Source organism: Nesoenas mayeri (genome assembly GCF_963082525.1).
Source record: "Nesoenas mayeri genome assembly, chromosome: 17".
NCBI lineage: Eukaryota > Metazoa > Chordata > Aves > Columbiformes > Columbidae > Nesoenas > Nesoenas mayeri.
This window is the reverse complement of record NC_137565.1, coordinates 8474658-8492430: the sequence shown is the minus strand read 5'-3', so window position 1 is coordinate 8492430 and position 17773 is coordinate 8474658. Positions and strand designations below refer to the sequence as shown.

Sequence of the window (17773 nt, the reverse complement as noted above, 5' to 3'; positions counted from 1 at the left end):
GGCTGCTGCTGCTTCACTCAGTGTTATGTTGGTGCAAATATTTGTGTTGCACAAGCAGCTTTTTACCATAGTTCCATTCACCAGCTTAAACTCAGATTAATTTTACTATAATAGGGGGAATTGGGTTTGTTTTGGCGGGGTTTTTTGTTTGTTTTGTTTTGTTTTTTGGGTTTTTTTTTGAATGAACAATTTGCCTCATTATGTACAAATATATCCAAAGTTGGCTTTATACAAAGTTTCACTGAAGTACTGTTGGCTTTTATACCTCAAGGGAGTCATTGTACAGTTAGAGAAAATGTCTTCAAGTTAGATAAGAATTTGGCGTTTTCTTAACAAAGTTTATAGTAATACTGTACAGTCAAACTGCAAAAAGCTTGTGGTTCTAACACTTTTTAGGATAACACACTATAGTCTTCGTTATATAAATTCATAGAAAATTATGTATCATGTTTGCTGGGAGCATAAAGTGTGATTCTCTGGTGGTAGCAGCTGTTTGTGCAAGAAGTATCAGAGAATTTTAATAATGCTCTTTTACTCGCTTGTTTAGATGGTAAATTCTTCAGAACTGATGTAATTGTGTGCGTGGGTGCAAACAATAAAAGATCCCCAATTGGTGCCTCAATGTATTTCCACAAAGCTAATAAAGAATAGCAACCAGAAGTATGTTTGACTATTATTTATTTGGTTTTGAGTTCCTTTGCACTGAAGCAAAGCTTCACGGCATTGTTTTCCAGACACTTAAAAGGGCTGTGTGGTCTCTTCCTCTCTGCAGTTGACAGTGCACTAATATTAGGTATTTCTCTTCAGAGGTTACTGTATCAGCATGGTATTATTCCTGTGTAAAACAAAGGAAATGATTACTTCAGGCGTCTCAAATGTTAGCCTGTAAGATATTCTAGCAACATCTAATTTTCTTCAGTGTAACAATAGCAATATAATATTAGTTTTTGTAGATGACAAAGAATATTACTTTTGTAAATCATAATTAAGAAGTTATATGAGTTGATCCTATAGCATGGAATTAAGTTATTTTAACTCCTGCCATTTTCTGATGTTCTTTTTTATATCTTCAATAGCTCACTAGACGCTTGCCACCCATCAAGGAGGCCAAGCCCAGGTTGCAAAAGCTCTTCCGCGACTTCTGGTTGTACTCAGTGCTGATGGGATTTGCGGTGGAAGGATCAGGTAGTGTAAATTCTGAAAGAGCAACGTTGCTCCTCACATTTAAGCTCTTGGTGAGTGTAACTGTATGCAAACCATTCACAGTAGGCTGAAGAAAAATTACAGGTATGAAGACGCTACAAAGCGAACAGCTTCCATTACAGTTCTCTGGTAGGATTTCTTTACATCTTTGCTGTTTTGCTATGAGATGCAGCACAGGTCAACTTGAACTTAGGCTATTAATTTAGGAAAAATCCTTAGTTAAGTAAAGTTTTGATAGCTAGGTTCTTGAAATGGAAAATCAGACACATGGGGAATGGTGGTAATCAGGTAGAAACTTCTTATCCAGTGAGAAACTTCACTTGGAATTACCTAAATGTGTTTATTATGTTTGGAACATGGATTACTTGTTTCGAGCACTTGTGCTTAAGTGCACAAAACATTGGCCCTAGGAAGTAGTGCAAAGCTTGATAATGCTGGTTAACTTAGTGCATCTTAATACTGTTTTTCTCCCTCACCCTGCCTTCTTCTTTATACTTGTGCTCCAGGTCTGTGGCCAGAAGAATGGTATGAAGGTGTGTGTGAAATTGCCACCAAGTCTCCATTACTCACATTTCCCAGCAAAGAACCACTTCGATCTGTTCTTCAGTACAACTCTGCCATGAAGAATGACACTGTGACTCCTGTGAGAATTAGTTTCTTCTGTTATCTCCTCCCATAATGTCTGTCAGTGCTAAATGATATGGTAACCTTGATATATTGAAATAGCACAATACCCCTTAACCTGCCTCCTATTAGTGAAGAACAGCTTTTGCACACTACTCTTACGACAGCCGTGCGCATCAATGGCTTGGGTGTAGTTAATCTGTTGAGTGTTTGTACAGTGTTTAAGCTGGTAGCGACTCAGTTTTGATTAGGTTTAGAAACCAAGTCTATGTGGAGACGGAAGCCCATTAATGATTTTTAATCCATTTTGTATCAGACTGACAAAACTTGCACCAATTAAAAAAAATTGACAGACTTTGGAAGGAAACAACACATTCAATCTTTCAAAGAAATATTGAGGTTTCTTTCCTTTTTATCCTCTGGCTTGGTACTGGTTTACTTCTCTCTGCCATTTGTTTGCAGGACAGATTTTACCTGAGGACTATTTGTGGTAGCGGAGTAAAGCAGATTGAAGAGTTTTAGCTTATGAAATGTCTTTGGCTCCCAAATAATACAGAAATCTGCATTGTGCATGGATGTTTAGTTCTGTGACATCAAAGAAATGCACAACAGACCCATGGAGTTTCAGAAGCTGGACAATGTTGATATTAATCCAACTTACATGCATTTAGTGTAGAAATTCTATTTCTTCATTGGTATGACTGCATGGGAACAAGCAGTTATTTCATCAGGGAGCTTGACTCCCGTATTTAATTCTGTTTAATTCTGTATTTGAAGGATTGTGACTTGCTGAGTCAGAGCAGGTTGGTCTTAGTCTGCAGACAGGAGCATCCTGGCATACTGCTTGCAAAGCTAAAAAAGTAAACAGTAATAGCTGACAGCAAATGTTTTCAGAACACAGACTAATATATAGTACTCCCACTTAAGATAACTTCATGTATTTATCTCTAGGCTGAATTAAATGAATTGCGGAGCACCATAATAAATCTCTTGGATCCTCCTCCAGAAGTATCAGCGTTGATCAATAAGTTGGACTTTGCCATGTCTACCTATCTCCTTTCTGTTTATCGCCTAGAGTATATGAGGTATATATATACTTTTTTCACTGATGAATTGAAAAACAAAGTTATTAAAATCGATGTATGTTCAGGACAGAATTGCCAGACACTCAGATAAATGAGAATCAGTATTTTGAGTCACATTAGCTCTATTGACAATTCCAAGACTGGGAATTCATCTGTGGAAAAATGCTTTTAGGATAAATAAAAAGGATGGAGTGATATAGTAGGGCCCAAAAAATGGGGTCTCTTCTGTATAGAACTGATAGAAGATTGGAAGAAAAGATTCTTCACAGGAATGTCTTTCAAGTGTAATGTATCCTCTGCACAGTCTTGGGCTTGAGCCTCTGAAGGACAGTGCAGACACTCACCTGTTCAGTGAGATTAGTGTATTGTAGGAGCTGAGAAATCTTTTTTGTAGTCTACTTTTTCCCCCCTCAGTATTATGTATTAGACTGTACTAATCAAACATGCTGAATTCACAGACTGTTTGTTTGTTTTTTCTTAAAAAATGTATTTATTACTGCTGGTCAAAGAAGCATTAGGCTGGAAGCTGAGGTGGAGGTCTAGCAGTGAGGAAAGTAGGAAAAAGCTTCTCCATCACAGTTTTACTTTGACAAAAACTGACAACAGGGATGACCATTTCCAGAAACATCTTGACGGTATTTTAGAAACCATTTTTAAACAAGTATTTCCATCATATGGAAATTCAACAAATGCAAAACCTATACAAATGCCAAAGATTGTACCATGTTTATATGTTTGTGGTGATTATATAAGTGCATCATTGTCAGGTTTCTCTCTCCTGAGATGTGAAAGTTACCCTCTCAGTGACGAACAGGCGTTTTATGATCTGAGCCCTCTTAGTTGAATGTGAAAACAGCCATATCATGCTTACTAGAGACTTTAAATTATCATGAAATAAGTCTATATGTGTGTGGTGTGTACAGTGGCATTAAGGTACATAGATTTGTGTTTAAGATGGTTAAAAAGAGGATGAAAACCAAAAAAACTTAAAGCAACCCAGCCCACAAAACTATTCTTTTCCTAGGGTATTGCGTTCAACTGACCAAGATCGTTTCCAAGTCATGTTTTGCTATTTTGAGGATAAAGCAATTCAAAAAGACAAATCTGGTAAGATTACCTGTCTAGATTATCTTGCAACTTGAGTTACTAGGAAGTTACCTCCAGGCATGCAAAACTAAAACAAATAAAGCAACTGTGTAACAATATTAATCATGTTCACTAGATTGCTGTTGCTTTATTCTTGCCAAGAAGGCTGGTTTTGTTTTGAGACAGCTTGGTTCAGTGTTGGCTGAATAAACATAAACACTTTTTAACTGTTAAACAAGGTTTATAAAGCAAACGTAATCTTGATAATCAAACCTGTCACTTCTCTCGATTCCTCAGGCATGATGCAGTGTGTGATAGCTGTTGCTGATAAGGTGTTTGAAGCTTTCCTGACAATGATGGCTGATAAAGTAGGTTATGTGGAAACTAAAATTTTATATTTGTATAAATGCTCTCATTTCAGTTTATGAAAGTGTGCTTGTCTTTTTCCTTAAGAGCTTCATCCTTCTCTTTGGCATGCTTTTTAGCCTAAAACTAAGGAGAACGAAGAAGAGCTGGAGAGACATGCTCAGTTCCTGCTGGTGAATTTCAACCACATTCACAAGAGGATCAGGAGAGTTGCAGACAAATACTTATCTGGTCTGGTAGACAAGTGAGTATAGATTTCAGTTTCCCCTTCTCTTATGCAGTCGATGACAACGGTGGATTTCTTGGCTGGTACTACTGCCAGAACATCTCCTTGAAAAATAACATTCAGTAGCATTTTTAACCTGTGCTCTGAAACCCCTGCTTAAAATCACACAGAATCACAGAATGTCAGGGATTGGAAGGGACCTCAAAAGCTCATCCAGTGCAATCCCCCCATGGAGCAGGAACACCCAGATGAGGTTACACAGGAAGGTGTCCAGGCGGGTTTTGAATGTCTGCAGGGAAGGAGATTCCACAACCCCCCTGGGCAGCCCACGGATGGAGCAAAGCAAAGTGCCCATGAAATAAATGCAATTTCAATTTCTATGAAGTAGCTCTAATTGGCTGGCTCTTCGAGAGCTCTTGGCTCTGTCCTGAGCTGGGCTGCTGCAAGGCATGGCGAGCTTTGGAACTTTGTCCAGCGTGAGCTTATCTGGTGGTGCACATAGCTCTTTGAGCAGCTCTGCTTTTTGCTAAAATAATATCCATCCTCAGCTCTCCATGGTTATTGTGTTTCTGAATCCTGTCTTGCTCTAGATTTCCTCACTTGCTGTGGAGTGGAACTGTGCTGAAGACTATGCTAGATATTCTGCAGACGCTGTCACTGTCCCTTAGTGCAGTAAGTTCCATTTTTCAGTATTGCTATTAGGGAAATAAAATGTATATTTCCATCTTTTCTTTAACAGAACAGATTTTTTTTTTTTTGCTTTGTTTTGCATTTATTTGATACTTATTTGAGTTCTTAATTTGGTTTTGCTATGATCGCTAAGATTGATTAAAACCTTAATTTTAAGTTCTATGAAGTAAGGAGCGTATTTGCACTGCTGTTACATAGGTAGTAAAACTAGTGCTAGAGAGTTGTTGTCAAATGTGGTTCAGAAAGTCAAATTTAGCATCAAGAATAAACCACAGGATTACCCATTGCTGTTGAACTGTCTCATTTGAAATAAAAGTTTGGTGGTGTTTTTTTGGTTGTGTTTCTTAGAGGTGTTCAGATGGATTTTGGAAGTATTAGCAAAAAGGTTTGGTAACTCAAATGTCTTGTTTGAGGGGAGTGCTACCTGTGGTGTTCAAATCAAGTGATGATGAATTTTATCTTATTGAGAATTGTTTTTGTTTAGGACATTCACAAGGACCAACCATACTATGACATTCCTGATGCTCCATATAGAATAACTGTCCCTGACACACATGAAGCCAGAGAGGTAGGTGATTCTCCTTGATCTATCAAACAACAAAATAATCCCTGATTTTATTCTAATTTAATGTCAAGGAGATAAGTGAGCTACTCTGAATTGTCCTTGTCTTAAAAATACTTCCCTAGGTAAGGTTTTTCTAATACAATATGCCACTTGGTATTTATGTTTTTCCAAATCTTATTATTTTACTTGACTTGAAGTGTGCCAGTTTTACTGTATAATGTTGCCACAACCTGCCTTACTCCATGTGTTACTTATTACACCATTAAAACTGGTGCTGCCTCTTAAACGTCCTGTATTTTCCTGATTGTATTGATGCGTTCTAATTCTAGAGTATAGTCAAGGATTTTGCTGCACGCTGTGGAATGATTCTGCAAGAAGCAATGAAATGGGCTCCCTCCGTTACAAAATCTCATCTCCAGGTAATGAGCCTGTTTGTGTGAAAGAATTTGATCTGAGAATTAAATTGTGGGGTGGTTTTGGTTTTGTTCTTTTTTTTCCTCAGGCTATCCAAGTATAATTTTGATTTTTTTTCTGTTGCTCTGAGATGTCCTTTAAAGCATTGACAGAAAAATTAGAGTTTTTGATTTGATGTGACTTTTGATGTAGTCCTAACCTGGGTATCTGTAAAATAACAGATTTGTAAGCTGTTGATCATCCTGGATTTACTTAAAAAGTCAGAATTTGGTGTGATAGAATCATCTGCCAAGCAAAGTTTGTTTAATGCTGGCGCATTAGCTGAATATATCAGCAGGACTGAAACGTATGGTTAGGATGTAAAACTTGTGTCTTGTTTTCCTCTTTGGAAGATGTTTTTTTTTCTGTCTTTGTGGTTTTTAAATACAGAGACACACTGCTAATACGTGAGAAAGCTGTGAACTAGAGACTTTAATTTGAGCGTGGGTGTAGAAAATGCTCACATATGGCAGAGTTTGGTAGAAAGCAGTCAAAAGACCAAAAGCAAAGATTACAGAAGACTATTTATTATGTACTAATAAAATAAATAAAATATCTTTAATGTAAATAAAAAGTCTCATTATAGTAAAATGCAGGTGTCTGTTAATTTTTGGTGAGTAGTTGAAGAAACTCTGAAGTCCAGGTTAGACGAGGATTCTGTCTCAGGGTGCCTCACTTGATGCTGGTAACAGAATTTCTGGGGAGGCTCAGGATCTTGGACACTGCAACTCTACCTGAAGTTCATATTTCCTTCCCTGAAAAGAACTCAAGGGGTTCTATCGCTATGTAAAAGCATAACTAATTATATTCCCTTCTTCCCTGGAGTCCAAAGCATTTCCTTTTGTAAGATTCTTTTAATGAAAATTGATTGTTTTTAAGGAAAGCCTCAGCCTTCAAGTATCTATCTTGATCACTTTATCTTTTACAAAATGGAACGAGTCTTACTCTTTATATATTTAGGAGGATGTTCAGAATTTCTTATTGCCAGGGTATGAATGTCTAAAAGGAACTAGAGACAGCCTATTTATTGTCAGGTATGTGAGTTTCCTGGTAGTTTGCAATGATGCAACATTTGCTTATGAGCTGCCTGTGTTGAAAAACACAGTAGTTTTCCAACAAACACATTGTTTTGTTGGGGTTTTTTGTTTCTTTGTTTGTAGGAGTACCTAAACAAACATCAGAACTGGGTGTCGGGTTTGTCCCAGCACACAGGACTGGCCATGGCTACAGAAAGCGTTTTGCACTTCGCAGGCTACAATAGGCAGAACACCACTCTGGGCGTGAGTATTGGGCACAATTCTTGTTTGTTTGTGCACCTGTATAGCTGTCATATTAATTTTATAACATTCAGTGTAGCCACATAATACAGATTTTCTAATTCACCTTTGTTATGGCACATGAACATTTCTCAGATACCCTATTTCTTTCCATCGCTAACCAAAGTATCTTCCAATTACATTGTTCTGTAAAATCCAGAAAGGTAAGATGGTAACCAGCAAGGAAATAGAACCGTATCTAATGCTGTTTAAGAGTTTTCTATGGTTGATTTTTAATTATTTGAAAGTAATGTATTTGTGTAAGGCTGAAATGAGCTGGTTTCTGGAGTAGTAACGTAGGTGAGTTTTGGGTGACACCTCTTTGCTCCGAGTTTGACGTAGCTTCACTCAAAATGTGTTTTTGCATTGAACATTTCATGCAGTTATACACAGCTTTTTACAGTTCATTTTTTCTCATTTGTGGTTGAAATTTCTGGTCTCTTGGAGAAGCACCCAGTATAACCTGTTGTATCATCAGCCAGCTTGGTTTTTAGCAGCAGCTTTGAAACATATTCCTTTAATTTTTATTGGTCCTGGTACTATTGTACCTAATACTTCTGATACTGTTCTGATTATAAGCATAAGGAAAACTAAACTTAAAACATATATGAAGGTATAAATAGAAAAAAAGACAAATGGTTGTATATGAACAGTAAAAACACCTGTATGTGGTCTGGTCACAGGCGACCCAGCTAACTGAAAGACCTACTTGTGTGAAGAAGGACTACTCCAACTTCATGGCTTCTCTTAACTTGCGCAACCGCTACGCAGGAGAGGTAAGTACAGGGTTTATCGTGAGTGCGGAGTGTCCAGGAGCTCTGGCATGGCTTTCCAGGGGGTGATGTCCCTTCCCACCTGAGCTATTGTATGGTTCTATGTTATTTTGAGTACAGACTCTGAAGTTAAATTCCTTCAAGATGCAGGGTATAATTTTCTTGTGTTATTAAACAGATCATTTTACTGTTGGTCTTGCAAGAAGTTCTTAGATTGCAGATAAAGCTGAAGATTTAGCAAAGTAGTAACAAAAGATGTCTCTGTGGAGTTCCTTAATCAACACGTGACCAATACCAAACTAGATTCCTAAAAATACTGTTCTCTCTTGAAAAACTCATTATGTTTTACAGGTTTCTGGAATGATTCAGTTCTCAAATGCTACAGGACGAACATCTGACCTAAATAAACTGATGGTCAAAGAGCTTAATGATGCTCTTGAATTAGGCCATGCTGAATTCTATACCCAGGCCATGTTTAAGTTGACTGCACTGCTAATAAGCAGCAAAGGTAATGAAAAACAGATGGAATTCTGCTTTCTGGCTGTGAATATCAAGAGTTATAAACTACAAATCTGTCTGTGTTCAAACTCAGTACACTTGAACATGCAGCAAAACTGTATTTTGTTTTTTTTTTTTTCAATTAGCCTTATATTGGGGAAAAGCCTTCTTAAAGTAGAAGCTATTTATTAGGAATTGATTATTATATATTGTGCACACCAAGTTCATGTTGATGTGAAAAGCATTTATTTATTCTGTATGAGAAATCTGAGTGTTTGTTTTCAGACTGTGATCCTCAGCTCCTTCATCATCTGTGTTGGGGACCCCTGCGAATGTTCAATGAACACGGCATGGAAACAGCAATTGCTTGCTGGGAGTGGCTGCTCGCTGCCAAGAATGGAATAGAAGTGCCGGTAGGAAGCTATTTAACAACTCTCTCTCCGCTCCTGCAAGGGAAGGAGAAGAAAATTTTGAGAGATTCACAGCTATTGTGAATCTGTGTCAAGTAAGGATGTTAAATGCCTTGTTAATCACTTTAGCCTACCAGGAAGTCTTTGATCCTGTAGTGTTGGATTCTGAGCAGCCTCACAAAGTGAACTATGGGAAATAAATCTTTCTCAGCAGCAGGAATAATATAGCAAAGGAAATCTGCTAGGATCTCAGCTGTACAATTTGTTTTGCTCCTGAGATGCCTGAGCTGCTCATGAATCAGGTTCCGAACTACTGCAATGTATACAATGGTGTTCTAAAACAAATAGAAATCAATGCCCCTGCTCATCAGTTAGAGCCTTTGGTATCTGGCATTGCATCCTTGCATAAAAAATAGACTTGCAAGAGTCCTGATCTTATAACAGGCTAGAACAGCTGTATTTTGTGAACTGAGGATGCATCTAATAGCAATAAAGGAACTGAGCGTGGTGTAGTGGCAGCCTGCACACAGCTGAGGAAGCTGCCTCTGCTAGTTGCTCCAGTTAGTGAGCACCAAGTGTTTCACTTGCTGGAGATAATCGTCAATCTAAATTTACTTAGGTCAGTTTACATGCACATTTCAGTGTTTAACTTCTTAAGCATCAGTTTCATTTTTTCCCTCTTTAGGCTTCTGGGAAATTTCTTTGTATCTTTTCAAGGAGATCAGATAAGCAACCTTGGTTGTTGGGTCTCTTTTCTACCAGAGGATGCTGGTCCCCAGAGCAGGTTCAGAAAAAGTGAATTATGTGCCATCTCTGCTGTGCCTCAGCAGCAGCTGTGTGTGCTCCTGAGCCAGCCGGTGTCCCGCAGCACGTGAGAACCTGGCACACGCTTCTCTCTGCTGTCCTGGTGTTGGAGGCAGCAAACTCCAGCAGATCTAGCGGGAGGGTGGATGGCACCAGCTCATCTAGCAGTCCAGTCTCCTCAACAAAATCCAGTGCTTGTCTGCTGTGTTGCCCTTAGTCTTTCTGTCAAGAGCTGCACTTCTGATGGAGTCTTTCTTCCCATCTTAATTTAGGATGTGAAGGAAACTTTTTATTTCAGGTGGGATATATAGACCGGTCTCTGCCTCTTCATTAATATTGCCTCAGATTTTAATTGATGGGTTAGATTCTTGTGTGCCCCACGGTGAAAGATTGTGCTTTCCCTATAACGAGACGCTATTGAAACAGGAAACAGTGTGATCTTCCATTTTGCAGTTCATGCGGGAAATGGCAGGAGCCTGGCAGATGACGGTAGAGCAGAAAGTTGGCCTGTTTTCTACTGAGCAGAAAGAAGCAGATCCATTAGCAGCCTCAGAAGAAAGCCAGCCGAGGCCTTGTCCGCCAGAGGTGACCCCGCATTACATCTGGATAGAGGTGTGTATTTCTTCTGATTGACCCGCCTATGGCAGTGTTGCAGTGACGCTGTGATTAAGCTACTCTGCGCTAATTGCTCTTATGATTTTGGAAGAGAGTGGAGTCACAATGGTGTAGTCCTGCTGCCTCAAAGCCAGGATACACACACTTTTATATGAGCACAGTGTAGTCATAGAATAATTCTGGTTGGAAGAGACCCTCAAGATCATCGAGTCCAACCATAACCTAACTATAGCGCTAAACCATGTCCCTAATAATTGAGTCCCTAATAATTTCTGTTTGAAACAGAAAAAACTGGGGTGTTTTTTGAGTTGAAAAAGGTCAAAGGAAGCAAAGCATGTCTTTTGTTCTTTCTCAGTTTTTGGTGCAGAGATTTGAAATAGCTAAGTACTGCAGTTCTGACCAAATAGAGATCTTCTCCAGCCTGCTCCAGCGCTCTCTCTCATTGAACATTGGAGGAGCAAAAGGCAGTTTGAATCGGCATGTGGCAGCAATTGGACCCCGATTTAAGTGAGTAGTGTTGGTTTGGTTTTTTCTTTGGTGGAAGAAATAAGGTCGTAGAGGACTGGGAGGGAAAAATACTAAACTGTATAACTGGTCCTTGGCTTCAGGTGGTGAGAAGTCCTTTAAAAGCCGGGAATGATGTAGAGCCTGAGATCTGTTTTCAAAGCAGAAAGTCACTTTTGGTGCTTCAGAAAACTTAATGGGATAATTTCATCTAGTGAGTTGCCCGCATCATGGATCCAGTCAATGTATCAGTTGAGGATAATTTTGCTCCATCAAGTGTTTTCACTTTTCATGACTTTAAAGCTTCAGCTTTCTATGGTTCAGTAGTCACAGCTTTAGGAACAGAGTGATGATTATAAAAACAGTTTGAGAAGAGCTCTGGAACAGACACTTCTCAAAGAAATGAACGTAATTACAGCTGAAACCGTAGTTTGTATGGTGTTACATTGGTCACCATCTTGAGAATGCCAAAATATTCATTCTCTAACTATTTTTTATTAGGTTACTGACTCTGGGCTTGTCTTTGCTGCATGCTGATGTGGTTCCAAATGCAACTATTCGAAACGTTTTGAGAGAAAAGATTTATTCAACTGCCTTTGATTATTTCAGGTACTTTTTTATTTACAACTACATAACTGAAAGTGTGTGTGTGATTTCCTTGAACCTTCCATGATAGTTCCGAGCAGCAGCTGTCTTTGTCTTCTAGTGATTTAACTTCTTCCTTTCCTTTTTTGCCCATTTTAAGAGAAACTTTTGTGCTTTTGTGTAGTTCCTAAACCATTTCAAAGAGGCTTAGATGTAAGTTCCAGTTTTTATGTGCGGCTTACAAAGTAATGCCTTCAGGAATGTTTCTCTTTGCTTTTTTATTTTGGAGTTTATTCAGTGCTCAAAACTGTACGTAGATTTATAAGATTTAAACAATTGCTATTACAAAATGTGTGGCTGAAATATAGTTTCACTGTTTTGAAAGTACACCCACAATGAATCTGGTGATTTCAACATTTGACATGGGCATGACAGAAAAGAATATAATTGATAGGAATGTCTGAATTTGAGGAGGCCAGTCAGCCATAATATTAGATTTCAAGTGAATCCAAGATGGTGACAGGCTGCTGCTTTATTTTCAATTATGACCGGAAGTTTCTACTCTTCAGTCAGACAAAATGAAGCAATGAGGGTAAAATGTAGTGATGTGCAGTCTCATCCTTGTAGGTTCTGGTTAGAATAAGAAATGTTGACTACATTAGATTTGTTTGTGGGTTGTTTTTTTTTCTCTAATACATTCGACTTCACATTATTTGTGTGATTTCTCTAAGTTGTCCCTCAAAATTCCCCACGCAAGGGGAGAAGAGGCTTCGTGAGGATATCAGCATATTGATCAAGTTTTGGACAGCGATGTTCTCAGACAAGAAGTATCTGACTGCCAGCCAGCTTGTGCCACCTGGTGAGTTCCTTTATGAGCCATTTCACAAGCCTGTCGTTTCTTTGATTGGATTCTACATCAGGTCTGTGCTCTGTTCTTAGATAATCAAGACACCAGGAGCAACCTGGATATCAATGTTGGATCTCGGCAACAAGCTACACAAGGATGGATAAATACTTACCCTTTGTCCAGTGGCATGTCAACCATATCTAAAAAATCAGGTATCTCTTTGATTGAAACCAGCTCATTGCAACCCACTTTACAGCATATTTTATATACAGTTGTTGCTTAAAGTCAATATTTACCTTTAATATTGGACTCTTCTTTTTCTGGCAGGGTATTTAATTACTGGTGTCAAACTTTGGAGAGGGGGCAGAAAAAGTCTCACTGGTAGCAAACAGCGAAGTTTTGAAATTACTCATTTTGTTTGATAAAATGTTCAGTTCTGTAGTGCAGAAGAAATAAGACTGGAGGTCAAGATGTGTTGAAATCCTGTAACGAAATTGCTTTGTGCAAACATGCTCCAGTGCTTTCTGGGGGCAGCAGAATGGCATTACATTGTGGGCTGTGTTTCTGTACAGTTGTAAACTATGTGCTCTTTCTTTTCAATGGGCAGTTGTGTTTCCAAAGTGAATGCATTACTGGCTAAATTGATAACCCTGTAGCTTGTCGTACTCCATATACCCAGAGAACAACCGTACGATGAGTAGCTGCAGTACTGACTTTTGGAAGTCACTCTGATCTAAATTTACAAGTGTCCTATGGTTGCTCAGTTCTTATGTGTTAATGTTGCCAGGTGTGGACAGTTCAAAAGCACTGTTTAACATACTGAACAAAAGCCATTGAAAACATTCTATCCTTTTCTCAAGGAATGTCTAAGAAGACTAACAGAGGTACGCAGCTACACAAGTACTACATGAAGCGAAGAACATTACTGCTCTCGTTACTGGTGGGTCATCAAAAAAACCAGGGAATCTGTATGAATTTCTGAAACGCTGTTGTTGCTGCAGGATACATAAACTGAAGTATGAAACTGAGGGTGTTTTTTCTTCTAGAAAGCACTTTTTTTTCTGTTTCCCTCAGGCTACTGAGATTGAACGCTTAATCACATGGTACAATCCACTGTCTTCCCCTGAGCTTGAGTTGGATCAAACTGGAGAGAGCAGCGTAGCAAACTGGAGGTCTAAGTATATCAGTCTTAGTGAGAAGCAATGGAAGGATAATGTAAATCTGGCTTGGAGCATTTCTCCTCATCTTGCTGTACAGCTGCCTACCAGGTGAGATATTTCAGGAGAAAGAACTGATGTAATTCCTGCTGCCTTAGCAGTAGAGTTAGACCGTAAGTACTGATGGCACTTGTTCCTGTTACAGTCACTTATACAGCTGGTTGGGACCTTGGAAATGGGAAAAACTTGATTACTTAGCATACTCATTTGGCTGAGGCTCTGCTGGAGTCCAGCTGCCTTTCCTGCCACGCGTTCTTCACTAACACTTAGTGTTTTGTTTAGAAGAAATCATGTTTGGTTTTAAATAGCATTTAACCTATTAGCAGGCACAGCATTTTAACAGTGCTAAAAGTAACTTTGAGTGAAGTGTTCCAGCTATATATTGGCTTGCGCTTTAATAAGTATTATAGGAGAATTAGCGTAGTTGGCTCCAGCAGGGAGAGGAAATTCTTTCCCCCTTACAACAGTGACAGTTTTTGCCAAGTCGAGTTCTGCACGCTGGTTTCTGTAGAATCCCAGACAGTATATTTCAGCCAAGAATCCAGTGGTGGGCTAAAATACTAGTGGTTTATACAAAGGCACTGGATGAGGACCAGTTGTTCCCGAATCCCCTTTTGACAGCATATTGGTCCCTCAATGTGCATTATTTCATAGTTGGACTATTTGTTTCTTAAGCAGATACTTTTCTTCCTTTTTCTGTTCTCAATTTCACATAAATAGAAGAAGCTGTCAAAATTTTCTAATATTATCATATTCCTGGTTATACTTAGATTTAAGAACACTGAAGCTATTGGAACAGAAGTGACCCGTCTGGTTCGGTTGGACCCAGGAGCTGTTAGTGATGTTCCTGAAGCAATAAAGGTACTTTTGAATATTTGTGCTGTTACAGGGCCCTAGTACGGCCATTTCATTCAGATGTATTGGAAAATACAGTCTTTACTTCTGTACGTCACCTGTAAAACAGATGACAGGAAGACTGAATCTTCTTTGACTCTTACAAAAGGGCTCATCCTTTCTTCATTCTCCCTGTGCTAGAACTTCTGTCTTGTCCTTTTATTGATTTCACTGACTCTATCTGGTGATCTGGGAGGTAAGTTGATTCCAATGGATAGGTTTCCGTGGGAAAAAACAGAGCTTTATCTAAAATAGCTGTGGTTTTGTTAAAATTTACCATGTTTCACCACAGCTTCGCTGCCGTAGGAAGCTGGATGATATCATTACTGTCGGATGTGAACAACCCCGCCATTATTGGGTGCTATAAACTCCTAACGTGTCTGACCTGCTTTTTCAGTATCTGGTTACCTGGCATACGATTGATGCTGATGCACCGGAGCTCAGCCATGTTCTCTGCTGGGCACCCACGGATCCACCAACCGGCCTTTCCTATTTTTCAAGCATGTACCCACCTCATCCTCTAACAGCTCAGTATGGAGTTAAAGTCCTGCGATCTTTTCCTCCGGTAAGATAAGTTCCAAGTGAACCTTAACACTCCAAGTAAAGTTACGGCCTTAGTCATTGTGGCCACAGGCTTGATTTTAATACCATGGAGAGACATGTATGATAAATGGGCACACCACATTGCAGAGTGTGAATAAACTGGGATGAAAAATTAAAGTCCCATGTAATACTAGCTCATGTACTTGCAGCTTTTTATCATAAATCGCACTAAGCTGAAGTCTTCAGACTGCTCTTCTCATGTTGTTCCTTTCAACTCTTCTTTTGGTGGAAAGGTGTTTCTTCTAAAGCAGCAGCAATCTAGATTTTTAACACTTGTCAGGCTTTTATTAGAATTATAAAATACATTATCATTAATGATGTTTTTGAAGGGAGTAACTGGACAGAAAAGTACTTTGAATTGAGGAGATGGCTTGTATATAGCTTAAAATAAAGAGGCAGTGGTATTTTGCTCATCACTTAACTATAGGGAGCTTTTCTTTCTGTGTGTGACCTGTCTTCCCTTCCAGCTACTAAAACAATACCAATAGAAACCCTGCCATCTTTTCTCTTTCAGGATGCCATTTTATTCTACATTCCACAGATTGTGCAGGCACTTCGCTATGACAAGGTGAGGGTATGAAACAGCTGCATATGAACAAAGCAGATTTTAAAACAGATTTTAGACTTGAAACTGCAAATCAGACAAAATTTTAGCTTAAACTAATGCTGCTTATTATCGTCCTGTACCTAATGCATAGAAGAAAAAATATTGTCCCTAGAGGCTGGCTTGCTTTGTTTACACCTCTTTTATGAACAGGTAAGCTTGAAAAGCTGGAGAGTGGGTAGCTCATCTCTCAGGAAGGAGATTTCATTATAGGAAATGGCAGATGAGGACTCTATGTGAATAAAGCTTTTGAAGGTCTGCATGAGGCAAGCAGTAACAAAATTAAATCACTGTCTTTGATCATTTTGCTGGGGAGTTAACTAGAGAAGACATCTAGGGGTGTCTTGGGCTCCATCGTATATATGAAATCAGATCTTAGCTTCATCTTGTAGAAGCCAGAACTAAAGCTTGACAACCAAGTTCAGAGTTTGAGTTATCTGCCCACAAGGTTTGTGAACCCTGTCAGTGTGTTGTATTCAGGTGAAGTCATCCCCAGCCAGTAGTGTAGGTGACTGCATATAGTTATTCTTGGAGAACTTTGCGTAGGTAAGAATCCTCTGCAATGCAGAGTATGAACATCAGACAACCTGTCTGCTAATATCAGTCAAACATAGAAACATCTACAGACTACAGAAATAGTTGCAACTAGAAGAGAGGGAATGCAATTTCTGGAGGGAGCAGGATTCCCTTGTACACTTCAACTTCTTCTGTAAGTTAGGCTTATGGTCTAGAATTTCTGTGGACCTGTGCCAGCCCATGCAGTTCTTGCCACCACAATGTGCTGATCGTATGACACCGTTTAGATGTCTGGTATTACGAGAGCATTTAGTGAGGCCAAGCAAGACCAGTATTTGTTGCACTGTGTTCTGTGCTGTACTTCAGACACATGCCAGAAGATGCCCTAAGCTTAAAGAGATTTGAAGTCCAAATAGAACAGATAGACAATGGCACAGAGTGGGAAGAGCATTGGTTAGAATAATGGGATAGCTCAGTGATAAAGTGGAAAACAGTTCAGGTCAATTCACTGCCTAATACAATAAACTGTATTCTTCAAAGATTTTTTTATCAAGATGAATGAGAGTGCAGATGTCTTCATCCATTAAATATTTTGGGAGTGTGAAGAATAGCTGTTAGAAGCAGTAATATCAAGTCTGCTAGAGTTGTAATAATCTTGTTCCTAACTGGACTGGATGTGGTTGCAGATGGGTTACGTTAGAGAATACATCCTATGGGCAGCTTCCAAATCCCAGCTTCTTGCTCACCAGTTCATCTGGAACATGAAAACTAATATCTACATGGATGAAGAAGGACACCAAAAAGATCGTGAGTGCTTTAGAAACAATCTAGCTTGACTCTTTTCCCTCTCTCTGTTCAGACTAGATCTCCTTCCTCTATTAGCAGGAGGAATTCTTTCAGCTAGGAAGCTCTCTTACATTTGTAGAGGTAGAGGTGGTTATTTCCATCACCCATATGATTTACCTTTCTGAAATAAGCTCCTGACACAGATGATTCCTTTTTCACATGCAGCTGACATTGGAGAACTTCTGGAGCAGCTAGTAGAGGAGATAACTGGCTCGTTGTCTGGCCCAGCCAAGGAGTTCTACCAACGGGAATTTGATTTCTTTAATAAAATCACCAATGTTTCAGCCATTATCAAGTAAGTATTGCACTTCAGGAATTGAGCTCTTTTGGGGTTCACTATTCTGTTAATTACCAGTTTCCTGATTGAGGCTGAGTTGCTTTTATAGGGGTATTGGGATAGTTTTTTCAGGAAAAAAAACCTTAATTACTTAGATAAGTGCTTT

The 17773-nt window shown here is 39.0% G+C and overlaps 1 protein-coding gene across 3 annotated transcripts in view; it reads left to right on the top strand.

The window, feature by feature from the left end:
• Window positions 1-17773, top strand: part of PI4KA (phosphatidylinositol 4-kinase alpha) — a 55561-nt gene that overhangs the window by 27144 nt on the left and 10644 nt on the right. For all 3 annotated transcript variants that reach the window (XR_013922956.1, XM_080355128.1, XM_080355129.1), the window contains exons 20-44: window positions 1077-1185; window positions 1710-1846; window positions 2779-2912; window positions 3937-4019; window positions 4296-4366; window positions 4484-4608; window positions 5181-5262; window positions 5765-5848; window positions 6175-6264; window positions 7459-7578; window positions 8298-8390; window positions 8739-8895; window positions 9171-9298; window positions 10553-10711; window positions 11070-11221; window positions 11720-11827; window positions 12535-12662; window positions 12743-12862; window positions 13511-13590; window positions 13725-13918; window positions 14638-14728; window positions 15159-15326; window positions 15879-15932; window positions 17171-17291; window positions 17496-17625. Coding sequence is in view for 2 of the 3 variants with exons in the window: in XM_080355128.1 (XP_080211254.1) it covers window positions 1077-1185; window positions 1710-1846; window positions 2779-2912; window positions 3937-4019; window positions 4296-4366; window positions 4484-4608; window positions 5181-5262; window positions 5765-5848; window positions 6175-6264; window positions 7459-7578; window positions 8298-8390; window positions 8739-8895; window positions 9171-9298; window positions 10553-10711; window positions 11070-11221; window positions 11720-11827; window positions 12535-12662; window positions 12743-12862; window positions 13511-13590; window positions 13725-13918; window positions 14638-14728; window positions 15159-15326; window positions 15879-15932; window positions 17171-17291; window positions 17496-17625 (2918 nt within the window). In the remaining variant the exon portion in view is untranslated. The remainder of the gene's footprint in view (window positions 1-1076; window positions 1186-1709; window positions 1847-2778; window positions 2913-3936; window positions 4020-4295; window positions 4367-4483; window positions 4609-5180; window positions 5263-5764; window positions 5849-6174; window positions 6265-7458; window positions 7579-8297; window positions 8391-8738; window positions 8896-9170; window positions 9299-10552; window positions 10712-11069; window positions 11222-11719; window positions 11828-12534; window positions 12663-12742; window positions 12863-13510; window positions 13591-13724; window positions 13919-14637; window positions 14729-15158; window positions 15327-15878; window positions 15933-17170; window positions 17292-17495; window positions 17626-17773) is intronic.